Source organism: Perognathus longimembris, chromosome 3, assembly GCF_023159225.1.
Source record: "Perognathus longimembris pacificus isolate PPM17 chromosome 3, ASM2315922v1, whole genome shotgun sequence".
Taxonomy (NCBI): domain Eukaryota; kingdom Metazoa; phylum Chordata; class Mammalia; order Rodentia; family Heteromyidae; genus Perognathus; species Perognathus longimembris.
This window is the reverse complement of record NC_063163.1, coordinates 118,390,131-118,406,119: the sequence shown is the minus strand read 5'-3', so window position 1 is coordinate 118,406,119 and position 15,989 is coordinate 118,390,131. Positions and strand designations below refer to the sequence as shown.

The 15,989-nt window shown below is 48.9% G+C and overlaps 2 protein-coding genes across 5 annotated transcripts in view; both read right to left on the bottom strand.

The window, feature by feature from the left end:
• Positions 1 to 3,374: 3,374 nt before the first annotated feature.
• Tlcd5 (TLC domain containing 5) lies at positions 3,375 to 7,417 on the bottom strand. Of its 4 annotated transcripts, none has more exons than XM_048344005.1 (3): positions 7,360 to 7,417; positions 4,867 to 5,066; positions 3,375 to 4,018 (listed from the first exon to the last, which is right to left on the bottom strand). In XM_048344005.1, the coding sequence occupies exons 2-3, from the start codon at positions 5,063 to 5,065 to the stop codon at positions 3,480 to 3,482; spliced, it is 738 nt and encodes a 245-aa protein (XP_048199962.1). In that variant the 5' UTR covers position 5,066; positions 7,360 to 7,417; the 3' UTR covers positions 3,375 to 3,479. The 4 variants fall into 4 exon arrangements, with proteins under 4 accessions (XP_048199962.1, XP_048199963.1, XP_048199964.1 ...); XM_048344006.1 differs by having other exon boundaries at positions 4,867 to 5,041; positions 7,360 to 7,410; XM_048344007.1 differs by having other exon boundaries at positions 4,867 to 5,055; positions 7,360 to 7,404.
• A 6,326-nt stretch (positions 7,418 to 13,743) lies between these two features.
• Pou2f3 (POU class 2 homeobox 3) overlaps positions 13,744 to 15,989 on the bottom strand; it is a 55,070-nt gene continuing 52,824 nt past the window's right edge. The window contains exon 13 of the mRNA XM_048344004.1: positions 13,744 to 14,368. Coding sequence (XP_048199961.1) covers positions 14,329 to 14,368 — 40 coding nt within the window. The 3' untranslated portion in view covers positions 13,744 to 14,328. The remainder of the gene's footprint in view (positions 14,369 to 15,989) is intronic.

Genomic DNA, 15,989 nt, shown 5'->3' with positions numbered 1-15,989 from the left:
ATTAGAAGCCCAGCTCACAGGACAACCAGAAGCTGTCTCCTGACTCCAATTAATACTATCATTTCCAACGCAACTGCCTAAATAGGTAGTAGAACCAAGAAGAATTAAGTTCTTCCTCTTCAGGCAAACTATTTGCTGAAAAGGTGAACATGTTTTCAGTATGTTGATTGTCATTCCGATGCACAAAAAAAGTAGAAATGATTTATGCTAAATAGCAGATTCATGGTACCAGGAAGTATGGACAGAGGTCAACATTTGCATAAGCCCAAGGCGTACTTTTTAGTGTCTTCACAAAACCACAAGAAAAATTAAAAGGCAGGGTCTGCATTTATAAGGTTACTTTATTCTTATAAAATTTAGTACAAATCTTGTTGAAATATAAATCTTTCTTGAGCAGTTCACCATTACACAATAACTCAAATGCAAACAATTTATTTCCTTTTGTCTGGCCATACCACAGGTTAATTGGCCCTTACTTTTTCCTGTGTTGTAAAAAACGCAACATCTCAACTAAGGAGTCATCTTTTTCTCTCAGAGAAGTTTCTTCATAGTTATTAGCTATCACGTCAAGAAAGCTAAAATGAGGACCCCTTCCTCTTAGCATTTATTCGTTTCTCATTTAAAAAAAAAAATGCTGGGCACTGGGTGGCTCACACCTGTAATCCTAGCCGCTGAGGAGTTTGATATCTGAGGGTTGAGGTTCAAAACCAGCCTAGACAGGAAAGTCTGTAAGACTCATCTCCAATTACACACACACACATCCCATATGCATTTGCATCAGTGTGCCCTAGACAGCCAGATCTGCAATCCATTCACTTCTGAGAGGGAATGGGAGAAAAGCGCTGTTACCAGATTAGACCTGTGTAGTGTGGAACCAGTTGCACTAAGCTAAAATTCAAGCACCAGCTCTCTATGTGTTTCTTTAATTAATTTTTTAGCTCGTGGGCCACACCGCTGTTTTTACTAGGCTTTTGCTGAAATCAGCATTCCCAGTGTAGACATTGGCGTGCCCACCGTTTTGCTGGCACCCTGTTAGGGACACGAATCATAGAAAACTAGGTGGACATGCTTGGTGGATTCTTCCAATGCCCAACAAAACTCTTCAGCCAAATGTCAGTCATTCTCTAGGTCTGATGGTTAACATTTCTTTCCGCCTGCTTTTCCCTTTGCATCCAGCCACTCCCTCATGTCTGGTTTCTAGAACCTAAGACACTGTTTTCAAGAGCTGAATAGGCTCTACTTCCCAGTGACCAGCAGAATGAACTGGTACTTCCTGCTGACCTCTGACCTTCAGTTGCACCATGTTCTAGCTTACCAACTGAGCTAACCCAGTCACCATTGGTCTAAATAACATGGTAAAAAAATAAATAAATAACAAGCAATAAATCCCTAAATAAACAGTACTTCACTTTTTCATGAAAGCTTTGCATTAGAGCCAGGCACACCTGTAATCCTCGCATTGGGAGAAGAATCACAAGTTTGCGGCCAACCTGCGCTACATAGTATACATAAGAGAGTCCCATCTCAAAAAATGAAAAAAAAAAAAAGCCCTCTACATTAAAAGACTACCACTTTAAAAAAAATTTAAACTACATAGTACCTCTAAGGAACAGGCATAGAGTATTTCATTCTCAACAGGTTTAAGCTGAGAGCAAGAATAAATAAGTGGTTTACCCAAATGATCTGGCAAGTGAGTAGCAGAATAAGTTAAATTAAAAAAAAAATTCTTGATTCTCCTAAGCCTATATTCTTGCCTCTTCCACAAGCAAATTGGAGAGGATCTCCCTAAGAAATACTGTTTGCCTTGGACTTCTGTCCTTGTCACATTGGTTTCTCTTCAGAGAGTGGCACCTGTTTTAGAGAAAGGAGAATAAGTAGGCAGAGGAAAGAACGAAGGAAAGAATGAATTAGCCTCATCACTCTGAGGCCAGTGTCCGCACTTAATGTCTTTGGTTTTCGTCTGCAATACGCACAGCACAGCGGAAACATGAACTCCCAGCTCAAGCTCTGTGGAATCCACACGGTAAATCCCTATGGAGTTCAGCCATGGCCTCTCATGCCTGGGAGATTAATGCACAAAAGCCCTGAGAACTGGCATAGTTTTCCTGGTCGGGCAGAACCTGTACAACAGGACTCGGTCAATCTACCCACCCCTCATTCACCTTGCACCTCAAGTACTAGTTCTATGGGTTTTGTGCACAAAAGAGTTTGACGCAGCTGGCCTGAACGGCCATCCTGAGAAAAGCTTTGCTCACAAGGTTGGCCACGGCTGGCATCTGGGTAGGTATTGCAGAAGGGTTCTCACCACTACCAAGACTAGCTCACTGAACCAAACTGTCTGCACAAACAATACGGCTTGTGCTGAACACTTACAGTGCTCTACGGAGTCTATGGCTCTGCTATGTGCCAGAAAGAATCTGCTCCTCCCCCCCCCCCAAAAAAAAGCCTTGGGCACTGAGTTTTTACTGATGTTCCCTGGTAAGGAACTGTCCTAAACTCATCCTGTTTGAGCCAAATGGCAGAAGATTCTAGAAGCTGGTGCCCGGTATCCCTTAGACTCTGCCTCAGGTACTTTTCTCCTTTGCTGATTTTTCTTTCTCCCTTCTCACTGTCATACATCAAAGCTGTAAGACTACCTCATTCCTCTTAGCAAGGCATGGAACCTGGGAATGGTCTTTGGGACCCTAGACTACAGTGAATATGGGGGGGGGTTCATTAGAAAGAAAAGGAGCCAGGCATGGTGCACCCCACCTGTACTCCCAGCTCTCAGGAGGGTGAGACAGAATGATCACGAGCTTAAAACTAGCCTGAGCTACATCGAAAGATGCTGTCTCAAAACAAAATTTAAAGAGGGGGACTCCTCTTTGCCCCACCCCCCCCGAATGAAGATTTTGCAGCTACTTTCACTTTCAAATAAATTTTACTGCTTACCTAAAAAAAATTGTTAAAAAAAAAGTTTTAAAGGTGGTAGATAACCCCCTACCAGTGCCAGATTCATTCCCATCCTTCTGCTCCTCTTTGTTCAAGCAAATTTGCCTTCCTGCAGCCTCCGTATGGAAGGGGCTCTGAATGTCAAAGGCCTGCAAATGAGTGTGTGTGTGTGTGTGTGTGTGTGTGTGTGTGTGTTTTGGAGGAGCTCTTTCTAATGGAACAAGAGACAGCACTCATCCTATTCAAGTTCCTTTCCAAGCTGTCTGAGTACCAAGGTTGCCAGCAATAGAAAGACCTAAAGCCACCTCCTAGAAGAACTTCCCTAACTCCCTCCCACTGGCTAGGGGCTTCCTTTCCACCCTGCAGAAGGTCGGGTTAACACTGCATATGCCTGACTGGAACACTGATCCAAGTGATCAATAAACGTAGCCCTTTTTTTTTTCTTTGTAAACCTAAGTGTGTTCTAACCATGATTCCATAACAGTCCTGTGTGTGACCCACTTTCCAAGGCTGACTCAACCCCGTCTGTCCTGGGAAGCAAGCCTGGGCTAGTGCATCTTGAGATGTCCATTGTGTTTTAGCTGCCGCTCCTCGCTCCGCCTGCTTCTCCACGCGTGGTACTTCTTGATGCTTTTCTTCCACGCAAATCGCCAGATGCTAAACATGAAGCACCAGGACACAGCATACATGGCCACTCCTCCGACCTTCACAAACCACTTGGGCGTGGGTGAGACCATTTCACAGAAAAGGAGGTGAGCCCCGACCCCGATCCTCACGCCAGTAAACAGAGCCACGAAGAGGAAGTCCACCACGTCGCCCGTGAAACTCTGGTAGTGCCCCGTTTCACGGAGAAACCAACGCATCTGTAGCAAGGGGTTGGTGATCTCGCTGCCAAAGAGGACTGCGTTGACCTCTGTGCCCGACTCCCCGAGCCCCAGGGCCGTGATGAGGCCCAGGATACTGAGGGCGTGGTGAGCCAGCATCAGGGCGCCCTCAGACCGGAAGTAGACGCACCAGCCCAGATCAAAGATGAAGTAGCCCAAGGTCAGGCACAGCATGTGAACTTGGAGAGGTGTGTTGGGTGACCCTGAAAACAAAAAAGGACAGAAGCAAAATGAGCGCTGGGAATGGCACCCCCTGCCCAGGGGTCCTTATATTGCTGATTCTCTAACCCTTTAGACCTCCCAAGGCCAGAGAATGAAGCAGACACAAGGTACTTAATGATAACAATATTGCCATGATTCAGATCCACAGAGGTGAATTCATCCAACTAGAATACATCCTAACTATAAAGGATGAGGAAAAGAGAACCAAGAAACAAAGAAGAGAAGGACTGAGGTCTCTAGACATCCTTCCAATACAGTATATAATAAAGGAAAAATGGAAAGTTACCAAAATAGAACAGTGCGGTGCAATTCTACTGGCATCTGTTTGGGGTGGTGGAAGAGGCTGATATTGGCTCTATACTTCAAATCAAACAAACTGCAACAACCCACCTCAAATTTGGTTTAAAAGTAGAATAAGCCAGTCCGTGGTAGCTCATGACTGCAATCCTAGCTACTGAGGAGGTTGAGAGCTGAGGATTGAGACAAATTCCAGAGTCTCTTATCTCCAGTTAACCAGCAAAAAGCCAGAAGCAGAGGTGTGCCTTGAGCAAAAACAGGCAAGAGCTCAAGGCCCTGAGTTCGAGTTTGAGTCCCATTTAAACCATCTCTCTCTCTCTCATACACACACACACACACACACAAAGTAGAGTTCTAAAAAAGCAGAAACAATAGGTGCCACATAAAATATCAGGGTAGAAAAAAAAAGGGAAGACGACAACACAAATTAGAATGGGAATGAGTCTTTAGTATTATACAGCAATAGTCTAAGAATGAACATCCCATTCTTGGTCTATCCCCAAATGACAAATCCCTAGTGTTTCCCACCTACCTGGGTGGGTAAAAGGCCAAGGGCCATCAATGAAGCCAATGTAAGCAGAGAGGCCTATGGAGAGAACTCCGTGGGTGAAGGTCACAAGCCGGCAGCTCCACTCATAGCTTCGGGCCTTATTCAGGCAGCAGAAAGACGTATAGAGCGAGAGCCAGCCACACAGGCTGCCCAGCACCTGCAGACACAGAGCTAATGCCATCCTATGATGAAAAGACCAAAACCAGACAAACAAGAATGCACCCTAAGAAACAGCAGTGGGTCGCTTTCTGTACATGTCCGCATGGCTACTGTAGAACAGTCTGCATGTGGCCTTTATGGAAACACTTCTTCCCTAGCTACATAGAATCCTCCTCAACCTCCGGCAACCCTCTGTTTAAATTCGACTGCATTGATAACTCCAGGCTCCTTGGAGATAACATGTTGGCAACGGGGAAAGGCTGGCAAGTGGAAACTAGGAAGTACATTCCGAGCTGGTAGGTTGTCCAACATCACACTAGATAGATATGATGAGCAAACGTCAGTGTTAGCCCTCCAGCAACAGCTGACTGTGGACAACAATATACAGATAACAAAGCACAGGTATCTACTAACGTCTTCACCTTTCAAAACTCCCAACACAAGCTGGGTTTGTGGTAGTGCATGTCTGTAATCCCAGCTACTCCTCAGGCAGAGGCAGGAGAATCACAATTTTTTTTTTTTTGCCAGTCTTGGGACTTGAACTCAGGCCCGGGGTACTGTCCCTGAGCTTCTTTTTCTCAAGGCTAGCACTCTACTACTTGAACCACAGCTTCACTTCCAGATTTTTCTGTTTATGTGGTACTGAGGAATCAAACCCAGGGCTTCATGCATGCTAGGCATGCTCTCTACCACCAAGCCACATTCCCAACCCAGGAATCACAAATTTAAGGGCAGCCTGGGCAACTTTGTGACGCTTAAACTACCTCAAAATAAAATACAAAAGAGTTCATAGCATTTGGCTACCCTGCAGGAGGCCCTGCAAGTATCACCAAAAAGAAAGGAAGAAAAAGGAAAAAGCAAAGCTCTGATTTTAAAAAAAGAACGCTACTATTTTGATTTTTACTAGAAGTCATGTGACATGGTTCAGATTAATGTGGTTTTAAGCTGAAACTAAATTCAGCTGATGTTTGGATTGGGATCATTGTTTTATCAGTCAAAATCAAAACTTGAGGTGAACCTAAATATAGAACAAAAAAAGCCCAGACATCTCAGACTATGGGGGGGGAGGGGCAGAGGGAGTCCTACTTCTATTCAGAAATCCAATTCAAATATTTACTATCAAGAAGCTGAAGACTTTGATGCATAGCGGAGACTATGGTTAAAATACAAAAAAAAATTTCTAAGGCAATTATTTAGTAAAAACTGAAACAAAGTAAGTCACACTTTGGAATTTTTTCTCTTTTTTTGTAACTGATGCAAATACACGTGGACAAAAACAACTAAAATGAGGGCACATGTAGCCATAAAGAGCTAGCACCCCACATCGACCAAGATGTCATTCTTAATATTCATTAGCTCCTGCGTTGAAAGCACTGATTTTAAAAGTCCTAAACATCTCAGACCTCTGTCCCATCCCCGCAGGAATTTTCTGCATGGCTACCCCTTAACCCAGCCCCATTCGGAAAGATGAAATCGTATCTGTAGACCAACACACTTCAGTACACAAGCCACTCCCAAGAGCGCTATCCCAAAGGTCTGGGCGAAGGTCAAGTCCTGCACGGCTCCCCCTGAAATCAGGGCCGCCCATCAGCACGCACCGGGGCGCTCCAATCCCCGTGAGCCTCAAAAGCTCGGGGAAGGGGGGGGGGTTGGGTGTTATCTCCCCACAAACAAATAATAAGGGGGTGCTGGAGAACTCGGTCCATCCGGTTCTGACAGTTCTAAGACAAATCTGGCGCAAGCTGCTAGGCCATTTTCAGAGCCAGGAGCAGAAATACAAAGTGCCCGGAGTGGAAGGGGCGCGGGGCCTGATTCCCCCAGCGCGGGGCCGGGTCCCCGCCGGCCCGGGGGACGGCCCGTTCGTATTTCAGGATTCCCCGAGTCTTGATTCCCCGGCTCGCGCAGGGCACAGAGGCCCCTTGGCAAACCCCGCCGCGGGGAGGCGCGGGCACCCGCGCGGCGCCCACGCGGCCAGGTGACCTTGGGGGCGGGGGGAGGGGGGCGCCGGGCCCGGCCAGGCGCGCAGGAACGCGGGGCGCGCGGGGAGGAGCCCCCTCCCCTCCCCCCCCCCGGCGCCCCTCGGGGATCGGGGAGGACCCGGCGGCCGCGCCCGGCCCCGGGCTCGGATCCCGCGCACCGTTAACCCCGCTCGGCGCGGCCCGGGCGCCCGCCCAGAGCCCGGCTGGCTCGGCGCGGCCCGGGCGCCCCGGGGCAGGGAGGAGCCCCGCCCTCCCGAGGCCTGGCCTGGCGGGCTGCCCGCCCCCGTCCGCGTCGGAGGCCCGGCCGCTGCCCACCCGGCCCGGCGCGTGCCGTTACCTGGCCCAGGAGCGCACGGGAAGCCTCCGGCGCCGCGGCGCCCACCGCCCCGGGCCGCGATCGCGGCGACAGGAAGCGGCGGGACGGGGGGGGGGGGGGGGACGGGGAGGGGGGAGGACCAGGCTGTGACGGAGGAGGGGGAAGGGGAGGAGAAGAAAGAGGGAGAGAGGAGGACGAGCCGGGGGTCTGGGGGCGCCTGCTGGCGGGGAGGACGGAGCGCAGGGCCAGCGAGCGGGACCGAGGGTGACCCAGCGGCGATCCGGGCCCGCAGGCTACCGCCTCGGTCTGTGGCTGGCTGTTAAATCCTCATCCACTCCCCCTCCCTCACACGGACCGGCTTAGGCGCTGAGCGTTCCCTAGGCACCTACTCGGTGCTGCCCCCCCCCCCACCCCACTAAGTAAGCGCTTCTCCAAGGCCTGCACTCCCCGAGTGCTCGATGGAGAGGTGATTCAAGCCCACAAATGACTGATTAATAGGGGGAAAGCCCAGGGGCCGGGATTACAGGTTATCCTCATCTGAGCAGAATCACCAACTGGACAGTGAAGCCAAAAGTTTAAGAAGAAAGGGTACCCTGTCTGGGTGTGTCCACTGGACACGTTAGCTCCCCCCCCCATTAACATGTGTGAGTGTGTGTGTGTGTGTGTGTGTGTGTGTGTGTGAGAGAGAGAGAGAGAGAGAGAGAGAGAGAGAGAGAGAGAGAGAGAGAGAGCACTGGTACTGGGGCAGCAATTCAAGGCCTGGGCATTGCCCCTTAGCTTTTTTTGCTCAAGGCTGAGCCACTTGAGCCACAGCTTCACTGCCAGCTTTTGGTTGGTTCATTGGAGGTAAGAGTCTCACCGACTCCTTGCCAGGGCTGGCTTTGAACTGCTACCCTCCGATCCCCGTCCCCTGAGTAGCTGGGATTACAGGTGTGGGCTACTGGTGCCCAGCCATCATTGGCAGTACAGTGTAGTGGCGGATGCTTCCTGATTGTCCGCATTGCTTCTGAAAGTGCTTTCAAAACACCCTGTGCAGTTTGTTTCTTTACCAGGTAAGGAGGAGCAAGCCGGTGGGGGGCACGGAAATGGAAGGACCCAGGGTGAACAGATGCAGCAGTCCTCACTAGACATTTATATGGAAGACAAAGTGTACAACTTTGTGGTGGGGATGGGAGGGAAAAACTGGGATAGAAATGTGCTCTTGCTAGGTGCTGGTGGCTCGCGCTTTTAATTGTAGCTACTCAAGATCCTTAAGGATCTATGGACCACAGTTTGGAACCAACCCCCCGTCCAGAAAGTCCATGGGATTCTTATCTCCAATTAGCCACCAGAAAACCAGAAGGGGCGCTGTGGCTCAAAATAGTGGAATGCTGGCCTTGAGCAAAAGAGCTCAGGGACATCACCTAGGCCCCGAACTCAAGCCCCAGGAATAACAAAAAGAAGAAATGTACTCTTCACTGACTTATGTAACTGTAATTCTTCTGTTCATCACCTTTATAAAAAGCCAGGCACAGGTAGCTAACACTTGTAATCTAAGAATCATGGTTCAGTCAGCTCAGGCAGGAAAATCCGTGGGACTCTTATCTCCAATTAACCACCAGAAAACTGGAAGTAGCACTGTGGCTCAAGTGGTAGAATGCTAGCAAGCACAAAGAGGATCAGGGACAGCGCCCAGTCCCTGAGTTCAAGCCCCAGGACTGGCAAAAATAAAATAAATTAATAATAATAAAAACCACCCTATACGGACTTCACCTTCAATGTGTGACTTAGTTGACTTGGTAGAAATTAGCATATTTAAAAACCTGCCTGGGATGGGGCTGGGGATATGGCCTAGTGGCAAGAGTACTTGCCTCGTATACATGAGGCCCTGGGTTCGATTCCCCAGCACCACATATACAGAAAATGGCCAGAAGTGGTGCTGTGGCTCAAGTGGCAGAGTGCTAGCCTTGAGCAAGAAGAAGGCAAGGACAGTGCTCAGGCCCTGAGTCCAAGCCCCAGGACTGGCAAAAAAAACCCAACCAAACAAACAAACAAAAAACCTGCCTGGGGTCTTTCAGATAACTGGTCACTCTCAAGTCTTAAGAGTGATGTTCTTTGCCAGGCACCAGTGGCTCACACCTGTTATCCTAGCTACTCAGGAGCCTGAGATCTGAAATTCACGGTTTGAAGCCAGCCTGGGCAGTATAGTCCATGAGTCTCTTATCTCCAGTAAACTAGTCAGAAAAAAGGTCAGACATGGTGCTGTAGCTCAAGTGGTAGAGCACTAGGCTTGAGCACAAAGAGGCCCCAAGACCGGCAGAAGGAAGGAAGGAAGGAAGGGAGGGAGGGAGGGAGGGAGAGAGGGAGGAGGGAGGGAGGGAGGGAAGCAGAGAGGGAAGGAAGGAGGGAGGGAGGCAGGGAGGGAGGGAGGAGCAAGTGCTGTTCCAGGGCCTGAGCTGCGTCTTACCCAGCCAAAGCATCTTTGTGGTTATAAGGGGACTCTGCCATGTGGCTGAGCAACAGGAGTTTATGAAACAGCAAGTCTGCATGGCCTGGGATGCAGGCCATGAGACGCAGAATCGCCGTCCCTAACTCCAGTCCCGTGAGGGTAGTCTTCGTTTCAGTTCATTTTGTTGTCTTGCTTTCTTTTTTTGTTTGTTTGTTTTTGTTTGTTTGTTTGTTTTTTGGCCAGTCCTGGGGCTTGAACTCAGGGCCTGAACACTGTCCCTGGCTTCTTTTTTGCTCAAGGATAGCACTCTGCCACTTGAGCCACAGCGCCACTTCTGGCTGTTTTTCTGTATATGTGGTGCTGGGGAATTGAACCCAGGGCCTCATGTACACGAGGCAAGCACTCTTGCCACTAGGCCATATCCCCAGCCCCCTGTCATCTTGCTTTCTGAGACGAGTTCCCGCCAGGTCACCCAGGTTGGCCCTGAACTCACGACCCTCGTGCCTCAGCCTCCAGCACTGGCATTGCATGTTACCACCAGCCACAGCCAGATATATGGAGGTGCATCTGGGTGGTGATTTTTCCACCTTCATCACACATGGGAATCATTTGAAGAGCTCCCCAAGTCCCAAGCCCTCCCCTAACGTAAATCTGACTCTATTCTCTGTGTAGGTCTCACTCATTGCTAAATCTCCCCACAGTTGCACTTGTGTGCAACTAACGTCAAGAACTTCTGCCCCCAGAGCACCCACAGGAAATCGGGAGGTGATGAACTGGAAGTCTTACAGGTGTGCGGTACTGGACTTGGTAAGGGCCGCAAGAGTCATCTCCCCGAACACCAGGGTGCAAGACTCAACTTTTTCCACTTGCTTTTGTTTCATGTTGTGGTTTGTGGCTTTCCTCTTGGGGCGCGTAGGACATCGGTGGAGGAGGACACTCCACTTGGAAACCTGGGGGAGTGAGGTGCACCACGAAGCTCAAGGCAGGGCAGCCTCCCCGTTTGAGTGCTGGGATCCATAAGCCCCCGCTCTGATTTGGACCTAAAGTCCTTTCTTTGCCTCTGAAGCCCACAGCTGCTTCCCTTAAGTGTTGACTCTCATCATAACACTGTAGAAGTGGAATCAACTTCCTGGAATGATGGATTGAATAGAATCCTACAGATAGGAATGGTGGATGTGTCGTCACTGTCAGGTTGGACATCTGCTCAGCAAATGTCCCTGGCAGCAGGCAATGGGAACTACTAGGTCCTGAGCCTAGCCAGTGGGCAGGCCCGGGGCATGGACCGTGCAGGAGATGACAGCCAGCACTCGCCTGAGCCCGATGCTGAGGTGGGCGGATCTATGGCAGAATCTATCCGTGCTGGTCTCCATCAGTACACAAGGCGGGGTGCACACATGGGCGTGTACACAGACATAGGTGCAGATACCTCGGCGTCAGGGGCATCCCTGTAGACCTGCCTGCCCCACCGATGGTTTCTCCTGCTATCTCTTTGCTCTGTACCTAGCTCCCAACACTCCGCTTGTTTTCGACAGGGGGTCTCGTTATGCTGCCCTAGTGGCTCAGCTTCCTGAATAGCTGACTAGAGATAGGTATATCCCATTGCACCCGGCAATTGCACCCCTCTGAACTAGGACTTTTTCTTGACAAAGGAGCCCCTACTAATAGGCCTTCTTCCACTTTGTAGCATGGGATAGAACTTCTAATGTGAACCCCATTCAAGCTCCAGGACCAGCCAACTCTAGATTTCTGTCCAGGTTTCCCACAGGATGCTATTATTTGCAACAAATATTTAATCACAACCTTAGGTTTGTGTTTTTTCCAGTGTTTATATGTAGGACCTTTATTTCCTATAAGTCAATGATAACTATTTACATTTTTATTTACCTATGACCTTCCCCCCAAGAATAGCCTCTGTGATGTTCAGCTTCCTTGCTCAAGGTGCCAATGTATTCCTAAGTCAAATATATTATAGGTGTGTGGGGGGGGTGTGTCCAGGATTTGAACTCAGGGCCTGGGCACTATCCCTGAGCTTTTGTGCTCAAAGCTAGTGCCCTACCCCTTGAGCCACACAGCTCCACCTCTGGCTTGTTTTGGTGTTAATTAGAGATGAGAGTCTCATGGACTTTCCTGCTTGGGCTGGCTTCCAACAGTGAACCTCGAATCTCAGCCTCCTGAGTAGCTAGGGCTACAGGCAGGAACCACTGATGTCCAGCTCATATGTAGCTTTTAAATGACCTTCTACCTAAAATAGCTACTCATTTTCATTGAGAATAATGAGTCCATGTGTGGAGTATTTGAAATAAGAGATAGTAGCCCGGTGCTGGTTACTCATGCCTGTAATTCTAGCTATTCAGGAGGCTGAGATGTGAGGATCTCAGTTCAAAGCCAACCCAGGCAGAAAAATCTGTGAGGCTCTTATCTCCAATAAACCACTCAGAGAAAATCCAGAAGTGGCACTGGCTGTGGCTCAAGTGTGGCTCAAGGCACTAGCCTTGAGCACAAAAAGGCTCAGGGACAGTGCCTAGGCCCTGAGTTCAAGCCCCAGGACTGGTGGGAAATAAGAAAGAAAGGGGGGGCTGGGAATATGGCCTACTGGCAAGTGTGCTTGCCTCGTATACATGAAGCCCTGGGTTCACCATATGCAGAAAATGGCCAGAAGTGGCGCTGTGACTCAAGTGGCAGAGTGCTAGCCTTGAGCAAAAAGAAGCCAGGGACAGTGCTCAGGCCCTGAGTTCAAGGCCCAGGACTGGCAAAAAAAAAAAAAAAAAAAAAGAAAGAAAGAAAGGGGGAGGGAGAGAGAGAGAGGCTAGTAGCCATCAATTCTTCAGTCTCTGACCTGACCATACCAGTTGCCATTTTCCCACTTACAAAAGGAACAAAGAAACCTCTTGCCTACTCTGTCTCCAACTCTTCGCAGCCCTGTATTAACTTCTTAGCATCTAATGGAGACAAGAGTGTGGTAACACAAGTCATGTACTACCAGAATAATTTTCTAGCCTCCACTTGGTTGTATGCACTCAAGTCTCTCCCTGCCCCATAAAGGAAAAAAAAAAAAAAAAAGCAGAGCTGAAACTTCAACTTTGCTGATCATGAGTGGAATCATTTATGTCATCATCGTACAGATTTATGAAGAAAGGGAGATTCCTTTGCATGTCAACAGTTTACTGAATATGTAGTCTTTAAAAAATAACCATTTTAGAATGGCTTCATGTTATGGCTGGCTTGACACACTGGCCCACAAAGAATGGGATTTGAAAGATAATATTTCAAAGAGAGAGAGAGAGCAGTAAAGAGTCACAGCCCATGTGAAAACTCAGTGGAAGTAATTGACACTTTGGTTTTGTTTTCTTTTAATTCCTTTCTTTTCTTTTTAAAAGAAGACAAAATATTACAGAGATGTCCTTAAAATTCACACCTGAGTTAAACTTTTTTTTTTCCTGGAAAATTCCATGTTAAGGAGAAAAGAACATAATATAAACCAGGGAAGGACTATGGGCAAGTATATTGCTGGTGACATGGTTGTGAGTTCTTTCCTCTCTGTAGCCAGGAGAAGGGAGTCAGGCCTGGAGAAGGAGAAACACAGGAGGGAGGGGAGGGAGGGAGCACTGCTCTTGCTCTCTGGGGTAGTAGAACCAAGGGGGCGGGGGGGGCGGGGGGCACGTGGTGGGTGTGTCCCGGGCCTGAGCAGACTGTGTAAAAGGAATTGAACCTGGAGGATGTAAAAGGGGAACAGATTTAGCTGGGCACCAGTAGCTCACACCTGTAACCCTAGCTACTCAAGAGGCTGAGACCTGAGAATCATGGTTCGAAGCCAACCTAGGCAGGAAAGTCTGTGAGAGTCTTATCTCCACCTGACTAGCAAAAAAGCTGACAGTGGAGCTGTAGCTCAAGTGAAAAAGCCAGGCAAGAGTTCAAGCCCTGGGACCAGCAGAAAGAAAAAGAGAAAAGAGGGAGAAAAACAAAACAAAACAAAAAAACAGATCTTGTTGTAGAAAAGAGAGCCAGTTGTTTTTGTTTAAAAAACAAACGAAATGAAAGTTAAGATGTTGCTGAATCCAGAAGACATCTAGGGGCGATATCGGATCCTCATCTTCCCTCTGATTTGGGGGTCAGCCTGAGATTGTGGCTACATTCAGAGTTAAAACTTTTATCTCCTCTTCTGGCAGTCTGGCACACCAGGCAAATGGCTGTCCCCCAGAAACCCTTAGCTGAATTGGAGAAGAATGGCTAGAAGGTCTCTCTGCAAGACAGGGCTCCATGGAGACAGCTCTGTGGTGGAACTGTCCAGAATGTTCAGAGCTAGAAGGCGGGGCACAGGCCAGGGAGGCGAACGCAGTCACCTCGCTCCTCGGAGCGGGCCTTACGTCTTGAGAGTGACAGGAGCCAGCACTGGCTCAACCACAGTTTGGCTCTCCAGAGGCCTTCGCTCTTGAAAAAGGCAAGAGTGGGCCTTGCTTCCACGCCGCTGCAAGGAATCTGTCCGGATGTGGAAGTCAGGACTCCCTTCCTCCCAGCGGGGGGGGGGGGGGCACGGCCAGGCAGCGGAGGGGACGAGTGTGGTCTCAGTGAAGGTAGGTGGGATGGCTCCATCGGTACCAAGATCTGGAAGGAAGACAAGAAACAGGCCCATCCCAAAGTTAACCATGTGACAGAGAAAGACTGGAACCAGGTAGAGGCCTGCCCAGGCAGAATGTTCTGGAGACCATGTCAACCACCGAAAGCTGGGTGTGGCAGTGTACACCTGTCATCCCAGCTGTGGAGGAAGAGGATTTAGTCCAGGCCAAAAATCAATTGAGATCCTATTTAAAAGTAACTAGTACAAGAAGTAGTGCAGACTGTGGCTCAAATGGTAAAATGCCAAGCATAAGACTTTGGGTTCAGGGGCGGGGAATATGGCCTAGGAGCCTCGCCTCCTATACATGAAGCCTTAGGTTCGATTCCTCAGCACCACATATATAGAAAACGGCCAGAAGTGGCGCTGTGGCTCAAGTGGTAGAGTGCTAGCCTTGAGCAAAAAGAAGCCAGGGACAGTGCTCAGGCCCTGAGTCCAAGGCCCAAGCCTGGCAAAAAAAAAAAAGATTTTGAGTTCAAACTCTATATCTACATAGTATGTCTATAGATCTCTACTATATATGTACGTATATGGATTTTGATACTATATATGTGTGTATGTATACACATACATGGGTTTTGATAAGGGTGAGAGTTGCACAGTTTAGTGACTATAGAAAGAAACACGCAAAACTCTACCCTTTAAAATGGTGAATTTTGTGATACAACATTTACAGCTTAAAACAGTATTTTTCTGGTAGTATTAGGACTTGGCCTTTACCAAGTAAGTACTCTACAGCAATTGAGCCACAATCCCAGCTCTTCTTGGCTCTAGTCTCTTTTTGGATAGGGCCTTGCATTTGGCTCTGGAGGAAGGGGGCAGCCTGCAACTGTAATTCTCCTACCAATGCCTCCTGCACAGTTGGGATTACAGACACGTACTACCATGCCTGTGGGCTTCCTGCTAGGCAACCATTGGCCAGTAAAGGCTGGCTGCCTCACAGAATTGACAGGATCAGGACAAGCGGAATCTTCTCTTCTTAGATGTTCAGGTGGGGAACTTATCACCCAACGTTTTTTGCTTTTGTTTAAGACAGGGTCTTTGGTATGTGTAATCCATTTGGCCTAAAAATAAGTTGCTCCTGGCTCAGCCTCCCAAGTGCTGGGATTACAGGCATCCACTCTTGTGCCCAGCTATCGCCCAGTGTGAAATCTCGGTTTTCTCCTACATCGAGGCAGATTCTCAAGGCATATTCTCTGTGAATGCTTTTACAGTAGCTCCTTTGGCTCAATGGCTACGGCCTAGAAGGCTGCTTTCCCACTGCCTCCAAGCCAGGAGCAGAGCACAGCAATCATTACTACTTCAGTCTCCCTGCGTCTGCCACACCTGAGGCCTAGGGGTTTGTTTGTGCCTAAGTTCTAGGCACATGTCTGAACATCAAGAGAAGCAGGTTCCTGGCGCCGAGTGAAGCATTCCTAAGCCCAGCAAAGGACCTGGGCCTTTCTGATAGGAGCGATTGGAAATTTCCATCATCAAAGCAAAGATGGAAAGTTTAGCTTTGTTGACATCTGCTCCTTGCCAGGGCTTCTCACGGCGAGTGCAGCTTCTCTTCCAAAAATCCCCACTCTCAGGGGACCCAGTGTGGCTCTCCCCATTCCCCTTCTTCCTGCC

Bases quoted from the DNA above. Each gene is read 5' to 3' on its own strand.
- Tlcd5 (XM_048344005.1), bottom strand. From the start codon at position 5,065: ATGGCATTAGCTCTGTGTCTGCAGGTGCTGGGCAGCCTGTGTGGCTGG. The intron at 4,019-4,866 runs GTAGGTGGGAAA...TTTTGTTTTCAG, and splicing joins TTGGCCTTTTACCCACCCAG to GGTCACCCAACACACCTCTC.